The 27589-nt window shown below is 48.0% G+C and overlaps 1 protein-coding gene across 1 annotated transcript in view; it reads left to right on the plus strand.

Annotated features, from left to right (window-relative positions):
- Positions 1 to 27589, plus strand: part of LOC123484205 (slit homolog 3 protein-like) — a 346208-nt gene that overhangs the window by 294132 nt on the left and 24487 nt on the right. Inside the window, 10 exon segments of the mRNA XM_045214275.1 lie at positions 1060 to 1192; positions 1655 to 1723; positions 2041 to 2112; positions 2291 to 2362; positions 3706 to 3777; positions 4521 to 4684; positions 6030 to 6154; positions 16402 to 16499; positions 23878 to 24017; positions 26490 to 26513. Of these exon segments, the coding sequence (XP_045070210.1) occupies positions 1060 to 1192; positions 1655 to 1723; positions 2041 to 2112; positions 2291 to 2362; positions 3706 to 3777; positions 4521 to 4684; positions 6030 to 6154; positions 16402 to 16499; positions 23878 to 24017; positions 26490 to 26513 (969 nt within the window).

Below are 27589 nucleotides of genomic sequence, written 5' to 3' on the forward strand. Positions count from 1 at the left end.
TGTTGTATTCGGCACATGTGGCAAATACAATTTGATTTGATTTGGAATATTATGTGCCTGATCTTTAACTCCTGTTTTGCTGTATCTCTTATGATTAAATGTTTTCTGTAGTAATGGTAGAATTCCTTCCACTAGGCAAGGCAGGCAGCTGGCTGAGAGATTTAGGAAGTGGCGGTGCAATTATCAGATTCCCCATCAACTTTGGGCTTCATTTATAGAGTTAGACTTTCAAAGGGGCAGAGTAAAGTTCTGGCGTTGTTGCCAGGTTGTGAGATGTCTATCATGAACCGTTCTGTACCCTCCCCTTCATAGCTTCTCCTCTAGCTAGTGAGTGGAATGTGATGTGATTTACTTCCTGCTCTCTCTCCCTTCCCCTCCCTCCCTCCCTCCCTCTCTCTCTCCCCATCTATCCTCTCTCTCTCTCTCTCTCTCTCTCTCTCTCTCTCTCTCTCTCTCTCTCTCTCTCTCTCTCTCTCTCTCTCTCTCTCTCTCTCTCTCTCTCAATTCAATTCATTTCAATTCAATTTAAGGGCTTTATTGGCATGGGAAACATATGTTAACATTTCCAAAGCAAGTTAAGTAGATAGTAAACAAAAGTGAAATAAACAATAAATATTAACTCTCTCACCCCCCCCCTCTCTCTTTCTCCCTCTCTCTCTCTCTCTCTCTCTCTCTCTCTCTCTCTCAATTCAATTCAATTCAATTCAATTCAATTTAAGGGCTTTATTGGCATGGGAAACATATGTTAACATTTCCAAAGCAAGTGAAGTAGATAGTAAACAAAAGTGAAATAAACAATAAATATTAACTCTCTCACCCCCCTCTCTCTCTCTCTCTCTCTCTCTCTCTCTCTCTCATTCTCTCTCTCTCTCTCTCTCTCTCTCTCTCTGTCTCTCTCTCTCTCTCTCTCTCTCTCTCTCTCCCTCTCTCTCTCCCTCTCTCTCCCCTCCTATTTCTCTCTCTCTCTCTCTCTCTCTCTCTCTCTCTCTCTCTCTCTCTCTCTCTCTCTCTCTCTCTCTCTCTCTCTCCCTCTCTCTCTTTCTCCCTCTCTCTCTGCAGGCACTGAGGAGAATGTGTGTTTTCCGGTGTCTCACTGCCCGGAGTCATGCACCTGCTCAGACACAGTTGTGCGCTGCAGTAACCAGGGGCTACGCATTCTACCCAAGGGCATACCCAAGGACACCACCGAGCTGTGAGTCCCCTACACACACACACACACACACACACACACACACACACACACACACACACACACACACACACACACTCCTCTGGCTAGCTAGTCTTGGTCTGTGCTCTTTATTATTCATAGTACTAGTCGTCATCAGTCTTGGTGAGGCTGGAGTGAGGCCAGGGTAAGACTGGGTGAGGCCAGGTGAGGTCGGGTGCCCATAGCTCCATAGCTGAAGGTCAGTGAGGCGTATCAGTGGGGGGGGGGGGGGCACCACCAAACAACCCAGTGGTCCGGGGAGACTGAGATGGCACACTGGGGCACTGAAAAACTGCTGCATTAACACCACACTGCCTGGGCACTTTACCATCACACCAACACGAAGAAGTGTAGGGATGGAGAAAGGGGGAGGAAAAGAGTGAAAGAGAGAGAGAGAGAGGGAGAGAGAGAGATCTAATGCCTTCACCTTCCTCCTCATTTCAGATACCTGGAAGGAAACCTCCTGACATCTGTTCCCAAAGAACTGTCCACTCTCAAACAGCTATCTCTTGTGTATGTACTGTATCATGTCTATTCCTCCCTGGCTAGTCAGAGATACTATGTTAACAATGCCAAAGCAATCTCTATTGTATTGAGATATTTAAAGCGGAGGATATTTTATATTCTTTATTGAAACATAAAAACTGACCAGTTGTGTTCATGTCCTTTCTTGTTTTTCTTTTATAAAATTGTAAAACGGCTTTGGGTCCTTAAAAAGAGCAATATAAATATATAATTAGGCCAGACAGTTCACTGTTGTCTCTGTGGACTTTGAAGGTGTTTGTCCCTGTAGTAACATTGTGTCCTTTTGTGTGTTTGGTATCACACAGCGACCTGAGCAACAACAGCATCAACACTGTGGCCTCCATGACCTTCAGCAACATGACTCAGCTCGCCACTCTGTGAGTTACCATGACAACACGCCACGGCCTGCTGGCTGGCCACACTGGATCGGCAGGACACAGTGACCGGCGATCGCAGTCACTTTTATAGTCATATAACACAGTCACACACGCACACACACAGTGTTGTGTTCCCATCATTATAACTGTCTCCTCTCTCCTTTCATTTTAATCACAGGATCCTGAGTTACAACCAGATTCGTTGTATCTCGGTACACGCATTCTATGGGCTTAAATCTCTGCGTCTCTTGTAAGTGTTGCTCCTTCCTCCTCCTCTCCCTATGATACCCTTCCTCTCCTCTCTTCCTCTCCCCCCTCCCCTCTCTTCCTCTCCTCTCCTCTCTTCCTCTCCCCCCTCTCCTCTCCTCCTCTGCCTCTGCCTCTGCCTCTCCCTTTCCTCTCCTCCTCCTCCTCCTCCTCCTCCTCCTCCTCCTCCTCCCTCCTCCTCCTCCTCTCATCTCTCCTTCTCCACTCCTCCTCTCCTCCTCCTCTCATCTCTCCTGTCGCTCTTCTCTCCTCCTCCTCTCTTGGCTCCTCTCCTCCTCCTCTCCATCCAGACTGCTGTGTGATAAATGGGCCTTCTGCCTCCCAGACTCCTTGTCATCCATCTTCTCTTCCACCCCTGACTCCAAAACAACACCCCTGACTCCAAAAATAAATAAAACATAGAAAACAGAAGCTAAACGCTCTTTCTTCTTCTACTCTTTCTTTCTCTGTTCAGATAGAGCTGAAAACACTCCTTATTAACTTGGGCCAGGAGGTGACTGTTGAAACGCAACAGACTGCAGATACGCCACACGGTCTGGGCTAGGAGAGCACCACAAGGCCAAGCAGTCTCTCTCTCTCTCTCTCTCTCTCTCTCTCTCTCTCTCTCTCTCTCTCTCTCTCTCTCTGTCTGTCTCTGTCTCTATCTCTGTCTGTCTCTGTCTCTCTGTCTCTCTGTCAATCTCTCTCTCTCTCTCTCTCTCTCTCTCTCTCTCTCTCTCTCTCTCTCTCTCTCTCTCTCTCTCTCTCTCTCTCTCTCTCTCTCTCTCTCTCTCTCTCTCTCTCTCTCTCTCTCTCTCTCTACGTAGTCACCCATTGCCAGGCAGCCATCATTGTCACTTGTTCATTACCCAGAATCCCCCTGGGATGCATCTGGCAGTCCCTGAAAGGTGCAGGGCTGTCTGTCTGATGGGTCTGGTGGCTGGTGGGCTCCCCTCTGACTGTGGCAGGCCTGTGGGTGGGTGGTGTCTGGGCCATGGGGATGGGACTGACAGACAGGGAAATCACTCCACAGAGCTGGCACGCCACACAGTGTGTGTGTGTGTGTTGGGGGGGGGTTCTGTGCGTGCATATGTTTACAGTATGTGTGTGGTGGATTCTGAATGACATCTAATGGAATGTGAACCCAGACAGGCAGATCACCACTGCCCACTGCATTCACAAGGCAGGTCCTTAAAGGGGTTAGCCACATGCTAAAGGCTGGAGGCTGGGAGGCTGCCTGGGGACCCTCTGCCTTCCCCCTCTGCGTGTGGAGCAACATTGACAGGGCTTGATATCCATCAGCATCCCCCCATCCCACACGCTCTCTTTGTTTTCAATCTCTTTCAGGACTCTCCACGGAAACGACCTTTCAACTATACCAGAGGGAGCCTTCAACCACTTGACATCTCTGTCTCATCTGTGAGTGTGATAGTAATGGGAGGTCTTTCACAATAGTAATAAAGGCACACACACACGCGCGCATGCACACACACACTCTCTCTCTCTCACTCACTCACACACACACCAATCCCCACACAGGCACTCTACTGCCGCAGAATGTAGAATCACAGCAGCCGTTTTACTTGTTTAACTTCTTGAAACGTGAAGTGACAGAAAGCTCAACACGAGTAAAGAGCAGCGTTGTGCTGGGAGAGTAGGCCCCACGGGAAATCTTTGTACATTTTATTACCACTAAAAAGCATTCATCATTTGGGCGCTCAATGACTTTTCCTCTTTTTCCTGCCTCTTGTTTTAAGTAGCAGCACTGTATCTTGGGTGTTCTGCACTGAAAGAGACCTGAGAGAGAGAGAGAGAGAGAGAGAGAGAGAGAGAGAGAGAGAGGGAGGGAGAGAGAGAGAGAGCGGGAGAGAGGGAGAGAGAGAGAGAGGGAGAGAGGGAGAGAGGGAGAGAGAGAGAAAGAGAGAGAGAGAAAAAAAGGATGCTTACCAGGAATAAAGATCCTCTGTTTTAGGGGAGAGAAAGTTCAAGGCAAAACTTTAAAGCTTCTACATTTTACATTGGTAGGACTGGGCTTTGTGCTACTGGTTATGTGCAGACCAGTGTGTGTTTACTGACTGTGTATAGTACGTCTGCACCTTTACCATATACTCATGCACTTCCATATGTTAGGTGTATAATTCCTGTATTTTGTTATCCTCCAGGGCTCTGGGTGCCAACCCCCTGTATTGTAACTGTGACTTGCGCTGGCTGTCTCAATGGGTGAAGGCTGGCTTCAAGGAGCCTGGCATCGCCCGCTGTTCCGGACCACCTGACATGGCCGACCGCCTGCTGCTCACCACGCCTCTCAACCGCTTCCAGTGCAAAGGTCAGTAACAACTCTGGCTGTCCTGCTCCATCCGCTCCTTTCCTCCTCTCCTCCCTCTCATCTCCTCCTTTGCTCCTTTCCTCCTCTCCTCCCTCTCCTCTCCTCCTCTGCTCCTTTCCTCCTCTCCTCCCTCTCCTCTCCTCCTCTGCTCCTTTCCTCCTCTCCTCCCTCTCCTCCTCCCCTCCATCCGCTCCTTTCCTCCTCTCCTCCCTCTCCTCTCCTCTTCTGCTCCTTTCCTCCTCTCCTCCCTCTCCTCTCCTCCTCTGCTCCTTTCCTCCTCTCCTCCCTCTCCTCCTCCCCCTCCTCTCTGTCTCTACCTGTACAGGGGAGTGAACCCAGCTGCCACATATTTCTGCCCTTTATAACCACACATGCCAATTAACACTGATCTGTGATTTCTCTTAGATTAAGGCAGATTAAGGTTTTTTATATGTGAATAAGAACTGTCTTTAAATACTGCTGAGAGAAGGAGTGAGTGGAATCACAAAGTGTGACTCTTTCTTCTTTAATCGCTCCCTCGCTCTCTGTTGCTCTCTCTCAATTCAATTTCACTTCATTTTAAGGGCTTTATTGGCATGGGAAACGTATGTTAACATTGCCAAAGCAAGTGAAGTAGATAGTAAACAAAAGTGAAATAAACAATAAATATTAACAGTAAACATTACACTCAGAAGTTCCAAAAGAATAAAGACATTTCAAATGTCATATTATGTATATACAGTGTTGTAACAATGTGCAAATAGTTAAAGTACAAATGGGAAAATAAATAAACATAAATATGGGTTGTATTTACAATGGTGTTTGTTCTTCACTGGTTGCCCTTTTCTTGTGGCAACAGGTCACAAATTGCTGCTGTGATGGCACACTGTGGTTTTTCACCCAGTAGATAAGTTTATCAAAATTGGGTTTGTTATCAAATTCTTTGTGGATCTCTGTAATCTGAGGGAAACATGTGTCTCTATTATGGTCAGGAGGTTAGGAAGTGCAGCTCAGTTTCCACCTCATTTTGTGGGCAGTGTGCACATAGCCTGTCTTCTCTTGAGAGCCAGGTCTGCCTACGGCGGCCTTTCTCAATAGCAAGGCTATGCTCACTGAGTCTGTACATAGTCAAAGCTTTCTTTAAGTTTGGGTCAGTCACAGTGGTCAGGTATTCTGCCACTGTGTACTCTCTGTTTAGAGCTCTCTCTCTCTCTCTCTCTCTCTGACTGTTATTATATCTCTCTTTCTTTCTCTCTCTCTCTCTCTCTACTCTCTCTCTCTCTCTCTCTCTCTCTCTCTCTCTCTCTCTCTCTCTCTCTCTCTCTCTCTCTCTCTCTCTCTCTCTCTCTCTCTCTCTCTCTCTCAGGCCCAGTTGATCTGAATCTGATGTCCAAGTGTGCCCCCTGTCTGGCCGTCCCCTGTCTGAACAATGGCACATGTGCCAGCGATGTGTCTGGCTCCTACCATTGCACCTGTCCCTTTGGCTACAAAGTGAGTGGATTTAAACACATACACACACACAACCACAGCCACACTTAAATGGTTCCACATGTTAGTGGCTTGTCATCGTATGCATAGCCCCAGTGTATTAGCTGCTACTATTCTCTTGAATGAATAATGCATCTTAGCTTGATTTCTCAATCAATGCAGAAATTATTACAACAGTTAGTTTGGGTGTAAGTATTGAGATTGATAGAGACCACACGTAGCAGGTTAAACCTGTAGCCTGGTTCACGGTTGACGACGACTGAACCGCATTACACTGATACTCATTTCTGAAGGCTTGACTGCACCAAACTCACGTGACTTCCGTCTCGCTTCCGCATTGTCTCCGTGCTGCTGTGCTGTTTGTTGCTACTTGGCTACCTGCCAAACTATTCACGTTTTACTTTTAATAAACGTTTAATCAATCTCTGTGTTCAACAAATTTACCAACTTTTTAGTTTTGTCCTCACTCATCTTTTTTCGTTAAACTTTTTCACCCCGGACGTTTATCCTGAGACAGAAGAGTCATTTTCCTGTACGTTTTAGCTGCCAACTTTACGTTATTTTCCTTTTTTCCATCGCAACTTTTTTCCCTTATTCAACTTTTTTCACTCCGGACGCTTTATCTGGACATGGTTCATCAACATCTTCAACAGCCGAAGCTAAGTAGTAACATTAACATGATCTCTTCTAATTGCAGTCGCTGTACTCATAATATACAGGAGAACGATCGCCTTACGGCGAGAATAGCTGTGCTACAAGCCCAGCTTCAGACGCAATCGTTAGGCAAGGGTAATTTCAGTGTAGGAAAGGAAGAAACAGCGTCTGTGCCACCAGTAAGTACAGACAGTAACGTTAGTATAAATCCCCCCGCACAGTCCCCGCAGCCGGACAACTTTCTCATGGCTTCTGGAGGGAAATACTGTTGGAATGCTCAACCGGTGTCGCTCATTCAGCCGACAGAAACCTTCAACCGGTTTTCCCCATTATGTAGCGAGTCGGAGTCTGAGTCTGAGTCTTCTCTAGTCTCTACTCCTCCCGTTACGGGGTCTGAGACGCCGAAGGCTCCCACCATTAGCTCTGACAAATTGAAAACCCTAGTCATTGGCGACTCCATTACCCGCAGTATTAGACTTAAAACGAATCACCCAGCGATCATACACTGTTTACCAGGGGGGCAGGGCTACCGACGTTAAGGCTAATCTAAAGATGGTGCTGGCTAAAGCTAAAACTGGCGAGTGTAGAGAGTATAGAGATATTGTTATCCACGTCGGCACCAACGATGTTAGGATGAAACAGTCAGAGGTCACCAAGTGCAACATAGCTTCAGCGTGTAAATCAGCTAGAAAGATGTGTCGGCATCGAGTAATTGTCTCTGGCCCCCTCCCAGTTAGGGGAAGTGACGAGCTCTACAGCAGAGTCTCAGCACTTAATCGCTGGTTGAAAACTGTTTTCTGCCCCTCCCAAAAGATAACATTTGTGGATAATTGGCCCTCTTTCTGGGACTCACCCACAAACAGGACCAAGCCTGACCTGCTGAGGAGTGACGGACTCCATCCTAGCTGGAGGGGTGCTCTCCTCTTATCTACCAACATAGATAGGGCTCTAACTCCTCTAGCCCCACAGTGAAATAGGGTGCAGGCCAGGCAGCAGGCTGTTAGCCAACCTGCCAGCTTAGTGGAGTCTGCCAATAGCACAGTCAGTGTAGTCAGCTCAGCCATACCCATTGAGACTGTGTCTGTGCCTCGACCTAGGTTGGGCAAAACTAAACATGGCGGTGTTCACCCTAGCAATCTTATTAGGATAAAGACCTCCTCCATTCCTGCCATTATTGAAAGAGATCGTGATACCTCACATCTCAAAATAGGGTTACTTAATGTTAGATCCCTCACTTCAAAGGCAGTCATAGTCAATGAACTAATCACTGATCATAATCTTGATGTGATTGGCCTGACTGAAACATGGCTTAAGCCTGATGAATTTGCTGTGTTAAATGAGGCCTCACCTCCTGGTTACACTAGTGACCATATTCCCGTGCATCCCGCAAAGGCGGAGGTGTTGCTAACATTTACGATAGCAAATTTCAATTTACAAAAAAAAATGGCGTTTTCATCTTTTGAGCTTCTAGTCATGAAATCTATGCAGCCTACTCAATCACTTTTTATAGCTACTGTTTACAGGCCTCCTGGGCCATATACAGCGTTCCTCTCTGAGTTTCCTGAATTCCTATCAGACCTTGTAGTCATAGCAGATCATATTCTAATTTTTGGTGATTTTAATATTCACATGGAGAAGTCCACAGACCCACTCCAAAAGTCTTTCGGAGCCATTATCGACTCAGTGGGTTTTGTCCAACATGTCTCTGGACCTACTCACTGCCACAGTCATACTCTGGACCTAGTTTTGTCCCATGGAATAAATGTTGTAGATCTTAATGTTTTTCCACAAAATCCTGGACTATCGGACCACCATTTTATTACGTTTGCAATCGCAACAAATAATCTGCTCAGACCCCAACCAAGGAGCATCAAAAGTCGTGCTATAAATTCTCAGACAACACAAAAATTCATTGATGCCCTTCCAGACTCCTTCTGCCTACCCAAGGACGTCAGAGGACAAAAATCAGTTAACCACTTAACTGAGGAACTCAATTTAACCTTGCGCAATACCCTAGATGCAGTTGCACCCCTAAAAACGAAAAACATTTGTCATAAGAAACTAGCTCCCTGGTATACAGAAAATACCCGAGCTTTGAAGCAAGCTTCCAGGAAATTGGAACGGAAATGGCGCCACACCAAACTGGAAGTCTTCCGACTAGCTTGGAAAGACAGTACCGTGCAGTACCGAAGAGCCCTCACTGCTGCTCGATCATCCTACTTTTCCAACTTAATCGAGGAAAATAAGAACAATCCAAAATTTCTTTTTGATACTGTTGCAAAGCTAACTAAAAAGCAGCATTCCCCAAGAGAGGATGGCTTTCACTTCAGCAGTGATAAATTCATGAACTTCTTTGAGGAAAAGATCATGACCATTAGAAAGCAAATTACGGACTCCTCTTTGAATCTGCGTATTCCTCCAGGGCTTAGCTGTCATGGATCTGCACAGCTCTGCGAGGGCCTGGGATCGGGAGAGACACTTAAGTGTTTTAGTACTATATCTCTTGACACAATGATGAAAATAATCATGGCCTCTAAACCTTCAAGCTGCATACTGGATCCTATTCCTACTAAACTGCTGAAGGAGCTGCTTCCTGTGCTTGGCCCTCCTATGTTGAACATAATAAACAGCTCTCTATCCACCGGATGTGTACCAAACTCACTAAAAGTGGCAGTGATAAAGCCTCTCTTGAAAAAGCCAAACCTTGACCCGGAAAATATAAAAAACTATCGGCCTATATCGAATCTTCCATTCCTCTCAAAAATTTTAGAAAAAGCTGTTGCGCAGCAACCTCACTGCCTTTCTGAAGACAAACAATGTATACGAAATGCTTCAGTCTGGTTTTAGACCCCATCATAGCACTGAGACTGCACTTGTGAAGGTGGTAAATGACCTTTTAATGGCGTCAGACCGAGGCTCTGCATCTGTCCTCGTGCTACTAGACCTTAGTGCTGCCTTTGACACCATCGATCACCACATTCTTTTGGAGAGACTGGAAACCCAAATTGGTCTACACGGACAAGTTCTGGCCTGGTTTAGATCCTACCTGTCGGAAAGATATCAGTTTGTCTCTGTGAATGGTCTGTCCTCCGACAAATCAACTGTACATTTCGGTGTTCCTCAAGGTTCCGTTTTAGGACCACTATTGTTTTCACTATATATTTTACCTCTTGGGGATGTTATTCGAAAACATAATGTTAACTTTCACTGCTATGCGGATGACACACAGCTGTACATTTCAATGAAACATGGTGAAGCCCCAAAATTGCCCTCGCTAGAAGCCTGTGTTTCAGACATAAGGAAGTGGATGGCTGAAAACGTTCTACTTTTAAACTCGGACAAAACAGAGATGCTTGTTCTAGGTCCCAAGAAACAAAGAGATCTTCTGTTAAATCTGACAATTCATCTTGATGGTTGTAAAGTCGTCTCAAATAAAACTGTGAAGGACCTCGGCGTTACTCTTGACCCTGATCTCTCTTTTGACGAACATATCAAGACTGTTTCAAGGACAGCTTTTTTCCATCTACGTAACATTGCAAAAATCAGAAATTTTCTGTCCAAAATGATGCAGAAAAATTAATCCATGCATTTGTTACTTCTAGGTTAGACTACTGCAATGCTCTATTTTCCGGCTACCCGGATAAAGCACTAAATAAACTTCAGTTAGTGCTAAATACGGCTGCTAGAATCCTGACTAGAACCAAGAAATTTGATCATATTACTCCAGTGCTAGCTTCCCCTACACTGGCTTCCTGTTAAGGCAAGGGCTGATTTCAAGGTTTTACTGTTAACCTATAAAGCGTTACATGGGCTTGCTCCTACCTATCTTTCCGAGTTGGTCCTGCCGTACATACCAATACGTACGCTACGGTCACAAGACGCAGGCCTCCTAATTGTCCCTAGAATTTCTAAGCAAACAGCGGGAGGCAGGGCTTTCTCCTATAGATCTCCATTTTTATGGAACAGTCTGCCTACCCATGTGAGAGACGCAGACTCGGTCTCAACCTTTAAGTCTTTACTGAAGACTTATCTCTTCAGTAGGTCATATGATTGAGTGTAGTCTGGCCCAGGAGTGTGAAGGTGAACGGAAAGGCTGGAGCAACGAACAGCCCTTGCTGTCTCTGCCAGGCCGGTTCCCCTCTCCACTGGGGTTCTCTGCCTCTAACCCTGTTGCAGGGGCTGAGTCACTGGCTTGCTGGTGCTCTTTCATGCCGTCCCTGGGAGGGGTGCGTCACTTGAGTGGGTTGAGTTACTGACGTGATCTTCCTGTCTGGGTTGGCGCCCCCCTTGGTTTGTGCTGTGGTGGAGACCTCTGTGGGCTATACTCGGCCTTGTCTCAGGATTGTAAGTTGGTGGTTGGGGATATCCCTCTAGTGGTGCGGGGGCTGTGCTTTGGCGGAGTGGGTGGGGTTATATCCTTCCTGTTTGGCCCTGTCCAGGGGTTTCTTCGGATGGGGCCACAGTGTCTCCGGACCGCTCCTGTCTCAGCCTCCAGTATTTATGCTGCAGTAGTTTATGTGTCGGGGGGCTGGGGTTAGTTGGTTATACCTGGAGTACTTCTCCTGTCTTATCCAGTGTCCTGTGTGAATTTAAGTATGCTCTCTCTAATTCTCTCGTTCTCTCTTTCTCTCTGAGAACCTGAGCCCTAGGACCATACGTCAGGACTACCGGGCATGATGACACCTTGCTGTCCCCAGTCCGCCTGGCCTTGCTGCTATTCCAGTTTCAACTGTTCTGCCTGCGGCTCACGAAACCCCTACCTGTCCCAGACCTGCTGTTTTCAACTCTTAATGATCGGCTATGAAAAGCCAACTGAGAGACCTGAGCCCTAGGACCATACGTCGGGACTACCGGCCGTGGTGACTCCTTGCTGTCCCCAGTCCGCCTGGCCTTGCTGCTATTCCAGTTTCAACTGTTCTGCCTGCGGTTATGGAACCCCTACCTGTCCCAGACCTGCTGTTTTCAACTCTTAATGATCGGCTATGAAAAGCCAACTGAGATTTATTCCTGATTATTATTTGACCATGCTTGTCACTTAAGAACATTTTTGAACATCTTGGCATGGTTCTGTTATAATCTCCACCCGGCACAGCCAGAAGAGGACTGGCCACCCCTCATAGCCTGGTTCCTCTCTAGGTTTCTTCCTAGGTTTTCGCCTTTCTAGGGAGTTTTTCCTAGCCACCGTGCTTCTACACCTGCATTACTAGCTGTTTGGGGTTTTAGGCTGGGTTTCTGTACAGCACTTCGAGATATTAGCTGATGTAAGAAGGGCTATATAAAATAAAATTGATTGATTGATTGATTGATTGAAAGGGGTTACAATAATCAATAAAGTGCTGTCAGTGGGTGGACATAGAGTGTGTGTGTGTGTGTGTGTGTTTTGTCCCCCCACTGTGTGATGCTGCTGTTGCCTCATTAGCCTGTTGTTTGGCTGTGGGATTCCTGTCAGTGTCCTGCTCCACAGACACAGATAACAGCTTAACCTCCAGCCCGCTACAGGGACAAAGCCCATGGCCTCGCTTTTTAATTCAAGTTGTTGCACCCAAGGTCAATTTGTGCTAAAGTGTATGTGTCAGTGTTGGTCTCAGTGTCTGTGGGTATGCGCCTCTCTTTGGGTCTTTGAGATTATTCCTGCGTATACAGACGTGTGTGTGTGTGTGCTTGCGCGTGCACGTGTGTGTACGTGCATGTGTGTTATTCTCTGTTGTCCTCCGCTGGGCTTAAATTAATTAAAATGTGGATAATTAATCGTGGAGCGAGAGAGAGGGAAACAGAGTGAAAACAAGAAACAAGCGTCTGTGTGGTGTCTTTGATCAGAGGAAGTGGGTGTAACGGTGGCGGTGGCCTTTGTTTGAAATAAAAACAGAGCCAGAGTTGCTGAGGGACAGGCGCGTCGGTCCCATGTGAAAAGGATACGGCTATATGATATAGCTCCTAATGAAATGACTGTTTATTATTTTTTTAAACAGAAGTTCAAAATGGGAATAAAAAGGAGGTTATTGTGAGTTCAAATTGACAGTAGTTCTTCTTATGAACCGGTATGAAATGGTATGGTATGGTATGGTATGAACTGGTATGGTATGGTATGAACTGGTATGGTATGGTATGAACTGGTATGGTATGGTATGAACTGGTATGGTATGGTATGAACTGGTACCTCGTGTTACTGGTACTGTGGCTGTATTCCGAATGGCACCCCATTCCCTATATACAGTGGCTTGCGAAAGTATCCACCCCCTTTGGCATTTTGCCTATTTTGTTGCCTTACAACCTGGAATTAAAAAAAAAAAAATTGTGGGGTCTGTATCATTTGATTTACACAGCATGCCTACCACTTTGATGATGCAAAATATTTTTTCTTGTGAAACAAACAAGAAATAAGACAAAAAAACTGAAAACTTGAGCATGCGTAACTATTCACCCCCCCCCCCAAAGTCAATACTTTGTAGAGCCACCTTTTGCAGCAATTACAGCTGCAAGTCTCTTGGGGTATGTCTCTATAAGCTTGGCACATCTAGCCACTGGGATTTTTGCCCATTCTTCAAGGCAAAACTGCTGCAACTCCGTCAAATTGGATGGGTTCCACTGGTGTACAGCAATCTTTAAGTCATACCACAGATTCTCAATTGGATTGAGGTCTGGGCTTTGACTAGGCCATTCCAAGACATTTACATGTTTCCCCTTAAACCACTCGAGTGTTGCTTTAGCAGTATGCTTAGGGTCATTGTCCTGCTGGAAGGTGAACCTCCATCCCAGTCTCAAATCTCTGGAAGACTGAAACAGGTTTCCCTCAAGAATTTCCCTGTATTTAGCGCCATCCATCATTCCTTCAATTCTGACCAGTTTCCCAGTCCCTGCTGATGAAAAACATCCCCACAGCATGATGCTGCCACCACCATGCTTCACTGTGGGGATGGTGTTCTCGGGGTGATGAGAGGTGTTGGGTTTGTGCCAGACATAGCATTTTCCTTGATGGCCAAAAAGCTCAATTTTAGTCTCATCTGACCAGAGTACCTTCTTCCATATGTTTGGGGAGTCTCCCACATGCCTTTTGGCAAACACCAAACGTGTTTGCTTATTTAGCAATGGCTTTTTTCTGGCCACTCTTCCGTAAAGCCCAGGTCTGTGGAGTGTATGGCTTAAAGTGGTCCTATGGACAGATACTCCAATCTCCGCTGTGGAGCTTTGCAGCTCCGTCAGGGTTATCTTTGGTCTCTTTGTTGCCTCTGATTAATGCCCTCCTTGCCTGGTCCGTGAGTTTTGGTGGTGCCATATTCTTTCCATTTTTTAATAATGGATTTAATGGTGCTCCGTGGGATGTTCAAAGTTTCTGATATTTTTTTATAACCCAACCCTGATCTGTACTTCTCCACAACTGTCACGAGTGTCGGTGTAATGCGGTGGATCGAAGTCAGGCGTAGGACACAGAACTCTCAGAAACGTACTTTACTGAATCAAGTAAAGAATATAACACAGAATACCTCCACACAGGGAGGAACTAACCCGCACACCTACGACACACGAAACGAAAAACAACCACGCACAAAACACATTGGGAGCGACTGGGTTAAATAGGGAAGGCGTGATTACAATAATGGGCAACAGGTGTGTAACAATAGACAAAAGGTGCAACATAGAAACATAGAACATAGATCGGCAGCAGCTAGTATTCCGGTGACGACGAACGCCGAAGCCTGCCCGAGCAAGGAGGAGGGGCAGCCTCGGCCGAATCCGTGACAACAACTTTGGCCCTGACATGTTTGGAGAGCTCCTTTGTCTTCATGGTGCTGCTTGTTTGGTGGTGCCCCTTGCTTAGTGGTGTTGCAGACTCTGGGGCCTTTCAGAACAGGTGTATATATACTGAGATCATGTGACAGATCATGTGACACTTAGATTGCACACAGGTGGACTTTAACTAATTATGTGACTTCTGAATGTAATTGGTTGCACCAGATCTTATTTAGGGGCTTCATAGCAAAGGGGGTGAATACATATGCACGCACCACTTTTCTGTTATTTATTAAATTTCACTTCACCAATTTGGACTATTTTGTCCATTACATGAAATAACTTGTTTGCAAGGCACTGTAGTGCACTACTTTTGACCAGGGCCATAGGGGGCCATTTGGGATGCAGCCTGTGTCTCTTCATATGACTGAACATTAGGGTCATAAGGGTCATTAGGGTCATAAGGGTCATAGGGGTCATTAGGGTCATTAGGGTCATAAGGGTCATGATTCTTGAATGATACCATACTGTACCTGTACCTCTACTCCAGTGATCACTAATCGGTTGATCGATTGGTCGATCTCCAAGGCATTCCTAGTCGATCACCAAACATTTCTGTAAAAGACCCAACGATAAAGCCTTGCGTACTATTTTTTTAATTAGTTTTGTGCTGTTGGCGGTAGGTGCACTTGATTCAGCAGCGTCGGGAAGGCAAAGTGTTCCCATTTTTAACTATTTCATGTGTCTGAAGGTAGAACTCTGCCTACCCGGCAGGCCCAGAGAGCAAAAACAGTGCACCTATAGGGTTACCACTGGCCAATCAGATAGCTCAGATCACTGTGTCTGCACAGTGTCCTCTGTGGTTTCCTCGAGCCATAGACTGTAAAAAGAAGCCTCAAAAGCACAGCAGTTGAAACTGTGAGAAAAGGTTTAAAACCATGACTAGAGAGAGACTCAACGAATACAGCAAAGAGCTGCTGTTTTTATGAGTAAGTTCATGTTTAAGTTGTTATTTAGCACTGTCAACACTTTGTTCAACACATTTATAAGCCTTAAAATGCGCATTCTCCCTACTACCACTCACGCACCAACCAGCACTGCAGCTGTAATGAATGAGTATAGCAGAATGTTACAATAAGCTTCCGTTGTTATTATTAGCGGAATGTCTTTTTTAATAGAGGAATATTTCACTTTCTCTGGTGAAAGGAGTAATAACATGAATTGGTGCATGAGGAAGAAATAATGCAGTGTGACTAGAGTTTCACCATCAGCTGGAAGACTGTCCCCTTTTCTAAGCGGAGGGAGGGAGAGTGGAGGGACGGTGAGTCGGGTGAGAGGCAGCCTCACCGCTGCTCCCTCCCTCCCCTTAGACTGACCATCAGATGCAGGCCATCAAAAAATATTATTAAGCTCACTCAGCTGTCCCTTACAAGTAATACAACAAATGATATATTATCAGTGTGATCATAACCTACATAAAAAAAAACATTTCAAAGTGGTCTGAGGAAAACAACATTGGCAGGGCAAGTCAAGCATAGCCAATATGTAAGTGATAAACGCAGATGTTCTGTACATTAACTTGAAAATAGAGGACGAGGTGGAGCCGAGGCCTATAATCAGTTTATGCAGTGATAATGTATTGGGCCTATGGCCTACTTCACAAACCTCACTGTTTTTAATTGGTTAATGATGCATAGGCCTATGTTTTTAAGTCATGTTTAAAAAAAATCTGAGCTGTAGATCTTGAATTTTGATTCAGAAAGTGATCTTGATCTTAACTCAGAAAAGGTTGGTGAGCACTGCTCTACTCCATCGTGATGGACAGACAGTCTCACACCTCTCTCTCTCTCTCTTCCCCTCCCTTCCAGGGACATAACTGTGAGATAGCCATCAACGCCTGCATCAGTTTCCCCTGTGCCAATGGAGGGACCTGCCATGTGATCCCAGGCCAAGAGGACCAGTTCAGGTACCCACTACCCACTACTCTCTCTACACTCTGTCATAAGGTGAGGTGTATGTGGGGTGGAAGTCAGGCGCAGGACACCGAGGCTTAGTCCAAAAACGTTTACTAAAGTCCCAAAGAAACAATGTAATATACAAAAAGGCACGGCCTCAAACAACAAAGGAGGCGACTATGCGCAATTACGCACAAACAAGCGTAATTACAAAATACACAAAACACGACACGTAACACAAACGACTGGCGAAAAACAACACACAACTAATCCATACAAACACAGGGAATTTATAGGACATGTAATCAACGCAAACCAGACACAGGTGAAAAGGACAGACAAAAGCAATCGCACATGAAACATCCAACGGTGGCAGCTAGTACTCCGGGGACGGCGAACGCCTTTGCCTGCCCGAACCAGGAGGAGGAGCAGTCTTGGCCGAAACCGTGACAGTACCCCCCCCTTGACGCGCGGCTCCAGCCGTGCGCCGACCCTGGCCTCGGGGACGGCCAGGAGGACGCGGACCCGGGCGCGTGGGATGCCCATGGTGGAACTCTGTCAGGAGGGATGGATCGAGGATGTCCCTCCTGGGCACCCAGCACCGTTCCTCCGGACCGTACCCCTCCCACTCCACGAGATATTGGAGACCACTCCTCCGGCGCCTGGAGTCCAAGATGGTCCGGACCCTGTACGCCGGGGCCCCCTCGATGTCCAAAGGGGCGGAGGGGTCTCTCCTATCTCCTCTTCTTGGAGTGGGCCAGCTACCACCGGCCTGAGAAGAGACACATGGAACGAGGGGTTAATATTTTTGTACTCAATAGGCAGTTGTAATCTGTAACACACCTCGTTCAATCTTCTCAGGACTTTGAAGGGCCCCACAAACCGCCGACCCAGCTTCCGGCAGGGCAGGCGGAGGGGCAGGTTTCGAGTCGAGAGCCAGACTCGATCTCCCGGTGCGTACACCGGCCCCTCACTGCGGTGGCGATCGGTGCTCGCCTTGTGTTGACGGATGGCACGCTGCAGATGGACATGGGCAGCGTCCCACGTCTCCTCCGAGCGCCGAATCCACTCATCCACCGCAGGGGCCTCGGTCTGGCTCTCGTGCCACGGTGCCAGGACCGGCTGATACCCTAAAATACACTGGAAAGGTGTTAATCCGGTGGAGGAGTGGCGGAGAGAGTTCTGGGCCATCTCTGCCCAGGGGATATACCTCGACCACTCCTCCGGCCGGTCCCGGCAATAGGACCTCAAAAACCTACCCACATCCTGGTTCACACGTTCAACCTGCCCATTGCTCTCTGGGTGGTACCCCGAGGTAAGGCTAACCCGAGACCCCCAGGCGTTCCATAAAAGCCCCCCAGACTCTGGAGGTGAACTGGGGACCTCGGTCGGACACAATATCCTCGGGGACCCCATAGTGCCGGAACACGTGGGTAAAGAGGGCCTCGGCGGTCTGTAGGGCAGTAGGGAGACCCGGCAGTGGGAGGAGACGACAGGCCTTAGAAAACCGATCCACAACGACCAAAATGGTGGTATTACCCTGGGAAGGGGGTAGATCGGTCACAAAATCTACCGAGAGGTGGGACCATGGTCGTTGTGGAACGGGCAGAGGATGTAACTTACCCCTGGGCAAATGTCTAGGTGCCTTACACTGGGCACACACCGAGCAGGAGGAGACATAAACCCTCACATCCCTGGCTAACGTTGGCCACCAGTATTTCACGCTAAGGCAGTGCACCGTTCGACCAATACCAGGATGTCCAGAGGAGGGTGATGTATGAGCCCAAGAAATAAGCCGATCACGAACCTCGAGCGGAACGTACGTCCGCCCCACAGGACACTCGGGGGGAGTAGGGTCGGTACGCAGCGCCCGCTCGATTTCCGCATCGACCTCCCATACTACCGGAGCCACCAGACAAGACTCCGGAAGTATGGAAGTGGGCTCAATGGACCTCTCCTCCGTGTCATACTGCCGGGACAGTGCGTCTGCCTTACCGTTCTGGGACCCAGGGATGTATGTGATCTTAAAAACAAACCGGGTCAGGAACATGTTCCACCTAGCCTGACGAGGGTTCAATCTCCTAGCTGCCCGGATGTACTCCAGGTTACGGTGATCAGTCAGAATGAGAAAAGGGTGTTGAGCCCCCTCAAGCCAATGCCTCCACACCTTTAGGGCCTGGACTACAGCTAACAGCTCCCTGTCCCCAACGTCATAATTGCGCTCCGCCGAGCTGAGCTTCTTGGAGTAGAACGCACAGGGGCGGAGCTTAGGTGGCGTGCCGGACCGTTGTGACAGGACTGCCCCAATACCGGTCTCGGACGCGTCCACCTCTACTTGGAAAGGCAAAGAGGGATCCGGATGCGCCAGCACCGGGGCCGAGGCGAACAGGTTCTTCAGCTTGACAAATGCCCTGTCCGCCTCAGCTGACCACTGCAAGCGCACCCGGACCCCCCTTTAGCAGAGACGTAATGGGAGCTGCAACCTGTCCAAAGCCCCGGATAAACCTCCGGTAGTAATTAGCAAAACCCAAGAACCGCTGCACCTCTTTTACGGTGGTTGGAGTTTGCCAATTACGCACAGCCGATACCCGATCTACCTCTATCTCCACGCCAGACGCGGACAACCGATAACCCAAAAAAGAGACGGACTCCTGGAAGAACAAGCATTTCTCTGCCTTGACATACAAGTCATGCTCCAACAGTCGTCTCAATACTCGGCGCACCTGGGCTACATGCTCGGTTCGTGTAGAAGAATACACTAGAATGTCGTCAATGTACACCACTACACCCTGCCCATGCATGTCCCGGAAAATCTCATCAACAAAGGATTGGAAGACTGAAGGAGCATTCATTAACCCGTACGGCATGATGAGATACTCGTAATGACCCGAGGTGGTGCTAAATGCTGTTTTCCATTCATCCCCCTCCCTAATGCGCACCAAATTGTACGCGCTCCTGAGATCCAACTTTGTGAAGAAACGCGCTCCGCGTAATGACTCCGTCATCGTCGCAATCAGTGGAAGTGGGTAACTGTATTTTACTGTGATCTGATTGAGACTACGGTAATCAATACACGGGCGCAATCCCCGTCCTTCTTCTTCACAAAGAAGAAACTCGAGGAGACCGGAGAAGTAGAGGGCCGTATGTATCCCTGTGCCAAGGACTCGGCTATGTAAGTCTCCATAGCCGCAGTTTCCTCTTGAGACAGGGGATACACATGACTCCTGGGAAAAGCTGCTCCGGTCTGGAGATTTATCGCACAGTCCCCCTGTCTATGAGGAGGTAGCCGTGCTGCCCTCGATTTGCTAAACGCTAGTGCTAAATCCTCATACTCGGGGGAATGCGCAGTGCGGGCACTTGGTTCGGACTCTCTACCGAGGTCGCCCCTATGGAAACACCTAGACATCTCCCTACACACTGGGCAGACCACTCCATAAGAGCCCTCTGTTGCCACGCTATGGTAGGATCGTGGGTGCTTAACCAGGGAAGCCCCAACACCACTGGGTACGCAGGAGAGTCAATCAGATAGAACTGAATGATTTCCTCATGACCCCCCTGCGTAGTCATCGTCAGCGGTGCTGTGACATCCCTGATCAGACCTGACCCCAACGGCCGGCTGTCTAATGCATGGACAGGGAATGGAACTTCTACCGGCCGAAGGGGGAATTCCTAACCTAGCACAAAATGCCCGATCAATAAAGTTCCCAGCTGCGCCTGAATCTACTAGCGCCTTATGCTGGGAATGAGGTGCCACCTGTGGAAAACGCACAGGAATGCTCATGTGACCAACAGAGAGCTCTGGGTAAGTGGGGCGCCTACTCACCTGAAATGACTCCCCAGTGCGTGACCTGTTGTCCCCTCTCTCAGAAAACCCTCCCCAGCACCTGGCCGCGGTGTGTCCTCCACGGCCACAGTTGGTGCAGGGGTTGGCCCTCCTCGGGTTCTCCCTCCTCCTCTCTCTAGCGCCAGCACCCCCGAGCTCCATAGGAATAGGCTCAGAGGTGCTGGAGGATGGAATGGACGACCCCCACTCGGGACGTCCGCGGGCGGCCAGCAGGGTGTCAAGCCTGATGGAGATGTCCACCAGCTGGTCGAAGCATAGGTTGGTGTCCCTGCAGGCCAGCTCATGACGAACGTCCTCTCGCAGGCTACACCGGTACTGGTCGATGAGGGCCCTCTCATTCCATCCCGCATCCGCAGCTAACGTCCGGAACTCCAGTGCGAACTCCTGTGCGCTCCTCTTCTCCTGTCGGAGGTAGAACAGACGCTCCCCCGCCGCCTTCCCTTCAGGTGGGTGATCGAAGACTGCCCGGAAGCGGCGGGAGAACTCAGCGTAGGTGATGGTAGCTGCGTCTATTCTCCTCCATTCGGCGTTGGCCCATTCCAACGCCTTACCGGATAGACAGGAGATGAGGGCGGAAACGCTCTCGTATCCCGAGGGCGCTGGGTGTATAGTAGCCAGGTATAGTTCTATCTGCAGGAGGAACCCCTGACACCCGGCTGCAGAACCGTCATATGCCCTCGGGAGCGAGAGCCGAATGCCACTGGGTTCCGGTGCTGAGAGAGGAGGACTGGCCGTTGGTGATGGGATAGTGGGCGATGGCGTGGGCACTTCCCTAGTCACCAAACGACTCAGCTTGTTGGACACCTCGTCAAGGGCGGCCTCAAGTTGCTGGAACAAGATGTCTTGATAGCGTAACCGCTCCTCCAGCAACCTGGGTGCCGCCACTGCTCCTGCTGACTCCATGATGGTGTGTTGTTCTGTCATAAGGTGAGGTGTATGTGGGGTGGAAGTCAGGCGCAGGACACCGAGGCTTAGTCCAAAAACGTTTACTAAAGTCCCAAAGAAACAATGTAATATACAAAAAGGCACGGCCTCAAACAACAAAGGAGGCGACTATGCGCAATTACGCACAAACAAGCGTAATTACAAAATACACAAAACACGACACGTAACACAAACGACTGGCGAAAAACAACACACAACTAATCCATACAAACACAGGGAACTTATAGGACATGTAATCAACGCAAACCAGACACAGGTGAAAAGGACAGACAAAAGCAATCGCACATGAAACATCCAACGGTGGCAGCTAGTACTCCGGGGACGGCGAACGCCTTTGCCTGCCCGAACCAGGAGGAGGAGCAGTCTCGGCCGAAACCGTGACACACTCCACACAGAGAGGCCGTCTGAAATGGCACACTATTCCCTATATAGTGCGCACAGACAGAGGAGTAACATGCAGGCATCAGTGTTGTTCCAGTGTGTGAGTGACTCTGTGAGAGCCCATGGTCCATGACTTGGCAGTGTTATTCCAGTGTGTGAGTGACTCTGTGAGAGCCCATGGTCCATGACTTGGCAGTGTTGTTCCAGTGTGTGAGTGACTCTGTGAGAGCACATGGTCCATGACTTGGCAGTGTTGTTCCAGTGTGTGAGTGACTCTGTGAGAGCCCATGGTCCATGACTTGGCAGTGTTATTCCAGTGTGTGAGTGACTCTGTGACAGCCCATGGTCCATGACTTGGCAGTGTTGTTCCAGTGTGTTAGTGACTCTGTGAGAGCCCATGGTCCATGACTTGGCAGTGTTGTTCCAGTGTGTGAGTGACTCTGTGAGAGCACATGGTCCATGACTTGGCAGTGTTATTCCAGTGTGTTAGTGACTCTGTGAGAGCCCATGGTCCATGACTTGGCAGTGTTATTCCAGTGTGTTAGTGACTCTGTGAGAGCCCATGGTCCATGACTTGGCAGTGTTATTCCAGTGTGTTAGTGACTCTGTGAGAGCACATGGTCCATGACTTGGCAGTGTTGTTCCAGTGTGTGAGTGACTCTGTGAGAGCCCATGGTCCATGACTTGGCAGTGTTGTTCCAGTGTGTGAGTGACTCTGTGAGAGCACATGGTCCATGACTTGGCAGTGTTATTCCAGTGTGTTAGTGACTCTGTGAGAGCCCATGGTCCATGACTTGGCAGTGTTATTCCAGTGTGTTAGTGACTCTGTGAGAGCACATGGTCCATGACTTGGCAGTGTTGTTCCAGTGTGTGAGTGACTCTGTGAGAGCACATGGTCCATGACTTGGCAGTGTTGTTCCAGTGTGTTAGTGACTCTGTGAGAGCCCATGGTCCATGACTTGGCAGTGTTGTTCCAGTGTGTGAGTGACTCTGTGAGAGCACATGGTCCATGATGGTGTTGTTCCAGTGTGTGTGTGACTCTGTGAGAGCCCATGGTCCATGGTCCATGCTGGTGTTCCAGTGTGTGAGTGATTCTTTGAGAGCCCATGGTCCATGGCCATGGTGGTGGTGTTCCAGTGTGTGAGTGATTCTGTGAGAGCCCATGGTCCATGGTGGTGTTGTTCCTCATCAGGCTTGGGGCCAGACCACTGCCACTCTCTCCTCTCTATTTCATTGTTCATTGTTTGGCCTTCAAACACCAACTAACCCCAGGTCTACCCCAGCTCTCTGCCTCATCAATGATCCACATGTGGGATCTCTCCTCAGCCTCTAGATATTGCAGATTAAGGCTTTACAGCAGGACCTCACTACCAAGCCTGTATCTGTTCTCGCTATGCACCGACACAAAGGTCAATCTCCTTGAGTCACTATGATGTCACTCTTTCCGGGGATCGCAACCTTGAGGCCTCTTACAGGAGCTTTGTCTATCCCCCTCTCTACTTACAGCCCCCCAGTCAGTGACTCTGGAGAAACTGCTGAAGGAAATCACATGCGCTCGTCTCCTCAGGGTCATGTTCAATCAGCAGCCGCTGGCATTCAAAGGAAAACAGGCATTTGATAAAGCTACCCGTCTCACCAGTGACGCTTATCTCTCCTCTCTCTGCCCGCGCGCCTGCCTGCTCGCCACGCCGCACCCATGATGCCAACCCTGTGCCACCCCGCCCGCACAGCACAGCCAGGCCAGCTAGGGAAGGCAGGCGTAACCACAGAGAGAGAGAGAATAAAGGAAAATAAAGAAAGCGCGAGAGCGAGGGACAGAGCCAGTGTGATGCCAGAGTCAAACGGTCTACCGATTCCACACAACATTTAGGTATAGCTTGATGAATGCCCTTCCACATAGGATCTTATAGGGACCTACGTCTAATTTGAGTTATTGAATTCACAGACAGACCTGATTTATATTACATTTTCAAATGTCACTGGAGTTCTACCTTTGTTGTTATTCACATTAAAGCACAGGTCTTAGGCTTTCAAAGGCCATTAGTCCCTAATAGAGGGTCCAGGGCCACAGAGCAGAGGGCATCTGGAGCGTGAATTTGAAGTGAAGTGGAATGAAAACCAGTATGCTTCCATGACTCTGGCAGTGTCTGAAATGTCACCCTATTCCTTATTCCCTAACTAACTATCTGTGACTGCTATCCTGTCTCTCTCCTCCCCAGCTGTACGTGTCCTCCTGGGTACGAGGGTCTGCAGTGTGAGGTGAACCCTGACGACTGTGAGGGCAATGACTGTGAGAACAACTCTACCTGTGTGGACAGCATAAACAACTATACCTGCTTCTGCCCCCCAAACTACATAGGTATGATACACACACACACACACACACACACACACACACACACACACACACACACACACACACACACACACACACACACACACACACACACACACACACACACACACACACAATAATTCATGGCATGGTTTCCTTTTATCAATGAATAGACATGCAGACAAATTAATTCATGCAGAGAGGGGAGTAATAGCCCTACTACTAGCCTCACAAAAACTCTTAAATACATTGATGTTATTTGGCGGGTCACAGATTGGCTCTCGGAACAATTCTATGTGGGTGGGTCGGGATACGAAGAAGAATCAGGTATCGGGTGGGGCTCGGAGTTGATGTGGCCGGCGTGGAGGGTGACGGGGGGGTTACAGTAGCACTTCTTATCCAACTGTAATACACTTCTTATCCTACTGTAATACACTTATTATTCTACTGTAATACATTTCTTATGCTACTGTAATACACTTCTTATGCTACTGTAATACACTTCTTATGCTACTGTAATACACTTCTTATCCTACTGTAATACACTTCTTATGCTACTGTAATACACTTCTTATTCTACTGTAATACACTTCTTATGCTACTGTAATACACTTCTTATCCTACTGCAATACACTTCCTATCCTACTGTAATACACTTCTAATGCTACTGTAATACATTTCCTATCCTACTGTAATACACTTCTTATCCTACTGTAATACACTTCTTATGCTACTGTAATACACTTCTTATCCTACTGTAATACACTTATTATTCTACTGTAATACCCTTCTTATCCTACTGTAATACACTCCTTATGCTAATGTAATACACTTCTTATTCTACTGTAATACACTTCTTATCCTACTGTAATACACTTCTTATCCTACTGTAATACACTTCTTATTCTACTGTAATACACTTCTTATCCTACTGTAATACACTTCTTATCCTACTGTAATACACTTATTATTCTACTGTAATACACTTCTTATACTACTGTAATATACTTCTTATGCTACTGTAATGCACTTATTATGCTACTGTAATACACTTCTTATTCTACTGTAATACACTTCTTATGCTACTGTAATATACTTTTGCATACAAAATTATAAAGTAATGCTGTTATATTGCCCACCCTAAAAAACGATTCAACAACATTAAGATAAAGGTCAGCTTAAACATAGATTAAATCCTAAACCCCTCTGGACAATTTTTTTTAACCTAAACAGTCCAAATAATATTTTTCTTCTGCTAGTCTAAAATGGAAAGTTTTTCTGCATTGACCTGAAACTGCTCTTTGGGAATGACAATGCAATCACGTCGGAGCAAAGAGTGCAAAGAATCGCAAGGGTGGGGATCCCTGCTGGCCTGCACAGTCCAGTGACTTTGGCCCAAGCGCTGACAGTGCAGTTCTGATTGCAGCCAGACAGTATTGGTGAGAGACTGGCCAGGCTCTCTCTGCAGTGCGCATGGGGGGCAGCAGCTGCGGGCATCTCCTCAGTCGGGCATCATGAGCCGTCGCCGCCATCGCCCGCCCATCACAGGGAAGGGAGGGTGCTGATCTGAGCAGCTGCTCCACGCACACGACCCTATCATTACCACCACATACCTAATTGTAGGCCTCGCCGTGCCGCGTCCATCCCAGACCCAGCCTCCCCTGGGACCAGAGCACAGAACACAGAGGGCCTATGGGGTAATGGGGCTAGAGGCTGGCAGCAGAGAAGCAGCTAGTAGAGAGACACCCTGCCAGCCAGCCAGGCTGCCACACACAGCTTCCCCCCCAGTGTAGGCATGTGGGCCCCTGGGCCGGCGGCTTGCAGCGCCAAGCGGCCCTGTGAAGCAGCGGTCACAGCCCGGCTCCAGGGGAAGTCCACAGGCTAACCCAGCAATTAGATGTCTGTCTGTGAGTGTGTGTGCTCGGGAGAAAAACGAAAGACTGTGACTACATGGGTGTAGACTAGAGAGAGAAAGTATCTTGCTGGCCTATGTACCAGGACCATTAGACTAGAGAGAGAAAGTATCTTGCTGGCCTGTGGACCAGGACCATTAGACTAGAGAGAAAGTATCTTGCTGGCCTGTGGACCAGGACCATTAGACTAGAGAGAGAAAGTATCTTGCTGGCCTGTGGACCAGGACCATTAGACTAGAGAGAGAGGATGGGAGAAGGTGGGGGAAGGGGAGGGAGAGGCGGGGGAATTGGATAGGTAGCTGTCTAATTGGCCGGTTGGTTGACCCTCTGAGCCTCTACTGTGTGAGATGACCAGACTCTCCTCTCCTCTGCTGCAGCCATTAAGAGCTATCTTGACCTCTGTTCTCCCAGCTCTCTGAGTGACAGGGCAGAACTGCCTGCAGTGGGTGGACGTAGAGTGTGTGTGTGTGTGTGTGTTACATGTGGAGACTCTATCTGGGTTAAGTGTTCTGGACCCTTCTGGTTATCAGGACCATGAGACATCTATAAACCTTATTCCTCTCTCTCTTTCTTCCTTTACAAGCTGACAGATATGACATGGGAAAAGGTCAGTCTGTTTCTTCCTTTACAAGCTGACATATATGACATGGGAAAAGGTCAGTCTCTTTCTTCCTTTACAAGCTGACAGATATGACATGGGAAAAGGTCTGTCTGTTTCTTCCTTTACAAGCTGACAGATATGACATTGAAAAGGTCAGTCTGTTTCTTCCTTTACAAGCTGACATATATGACATGGGAAAAGGTCAGTCTCTTTCTTCCTTTACAAGCTGACAGATATGACATGGAAAAGGTCAGTCTGTTTCTTCCTTTACAAGCTGACATATATGACATGGGAAAAGGTCAGTCTCTTTCTTCCTTTACAAGCTGACAGATATGACATGGGAAAAGGTCCGTCTGTTTCTTCCTTTACAAGCTGACAGATATGACATGGAAAAGGTCAGTCTCTTTCTTCCTTTACAAGCTGACAGATATGACATGGAAAAGGTCAGTCTCTTTCTTCCTTTACAAGCTGACAGATATGACATGGGAAAAGGTCCGTCTGTTTCTTCCTTTACAAGCTGACAGATATGACATGGGAAAAGGTCCGTCTGTTTCTTCCTTTACAAGCTGACAGATATGACATGGGAAAATGTCAGTCTCTTTCTTCCTTTACAAGCTGACAGATATGACATGGGAAACGGTCAGTCTCTTTCTCTCCACCCACCTTCTCTGGGTTTCACCTATTTTCCCCTCTTTCCCCTGTAAAACAGAACTACTGCAAGCTAGATGGGAAATTATTTATTTTTCATATCGAAGACGGTACATATCGACTCTCATTTAGATAATGACATTCAGGTCTTCGCATCAATCGAAACCAGAGCCAGGCCTGAGCAATGAGAACAGGCAGACTCAGACACGTTGTGACAGCTCCCAGCAGAGCACCATAGAAACCCAATTGGAGTGGATTTCTTCTGTAACGCGGTGGGCTGCTGGGATGCGGGCAGAGAGGGGGGAGAGAGAGAGAGGGAGGGAGGGAGTGTAAAGGAGTGGAGGAGAGGCCTGTGCTGTGAAAGCCTGGCTGATCCCCAGTCACTCCCCTGTTAGAGGAGCGGATCTAGCCAAGCAGGTGGGCAGGGACAGAGG

Source organism: Coregonus clupeaformis, unplaced genomic scaffold, assembly GCF_020615455.1.
Source record: "Coregonus clupeaformis isolate EN_2021a unplaced genomic scaffold, ASM2061545v1 scaf0229, whole genome shotgun sequence".
In the NCBI taxonomy this organism is placed as follows: domain Eukaryota; kingdom Metazoa; phylum Chordata; class Actinopteri; order Salmoniformes; family Salmonidae; genus Coregonus; species Coregonus clupeaformis.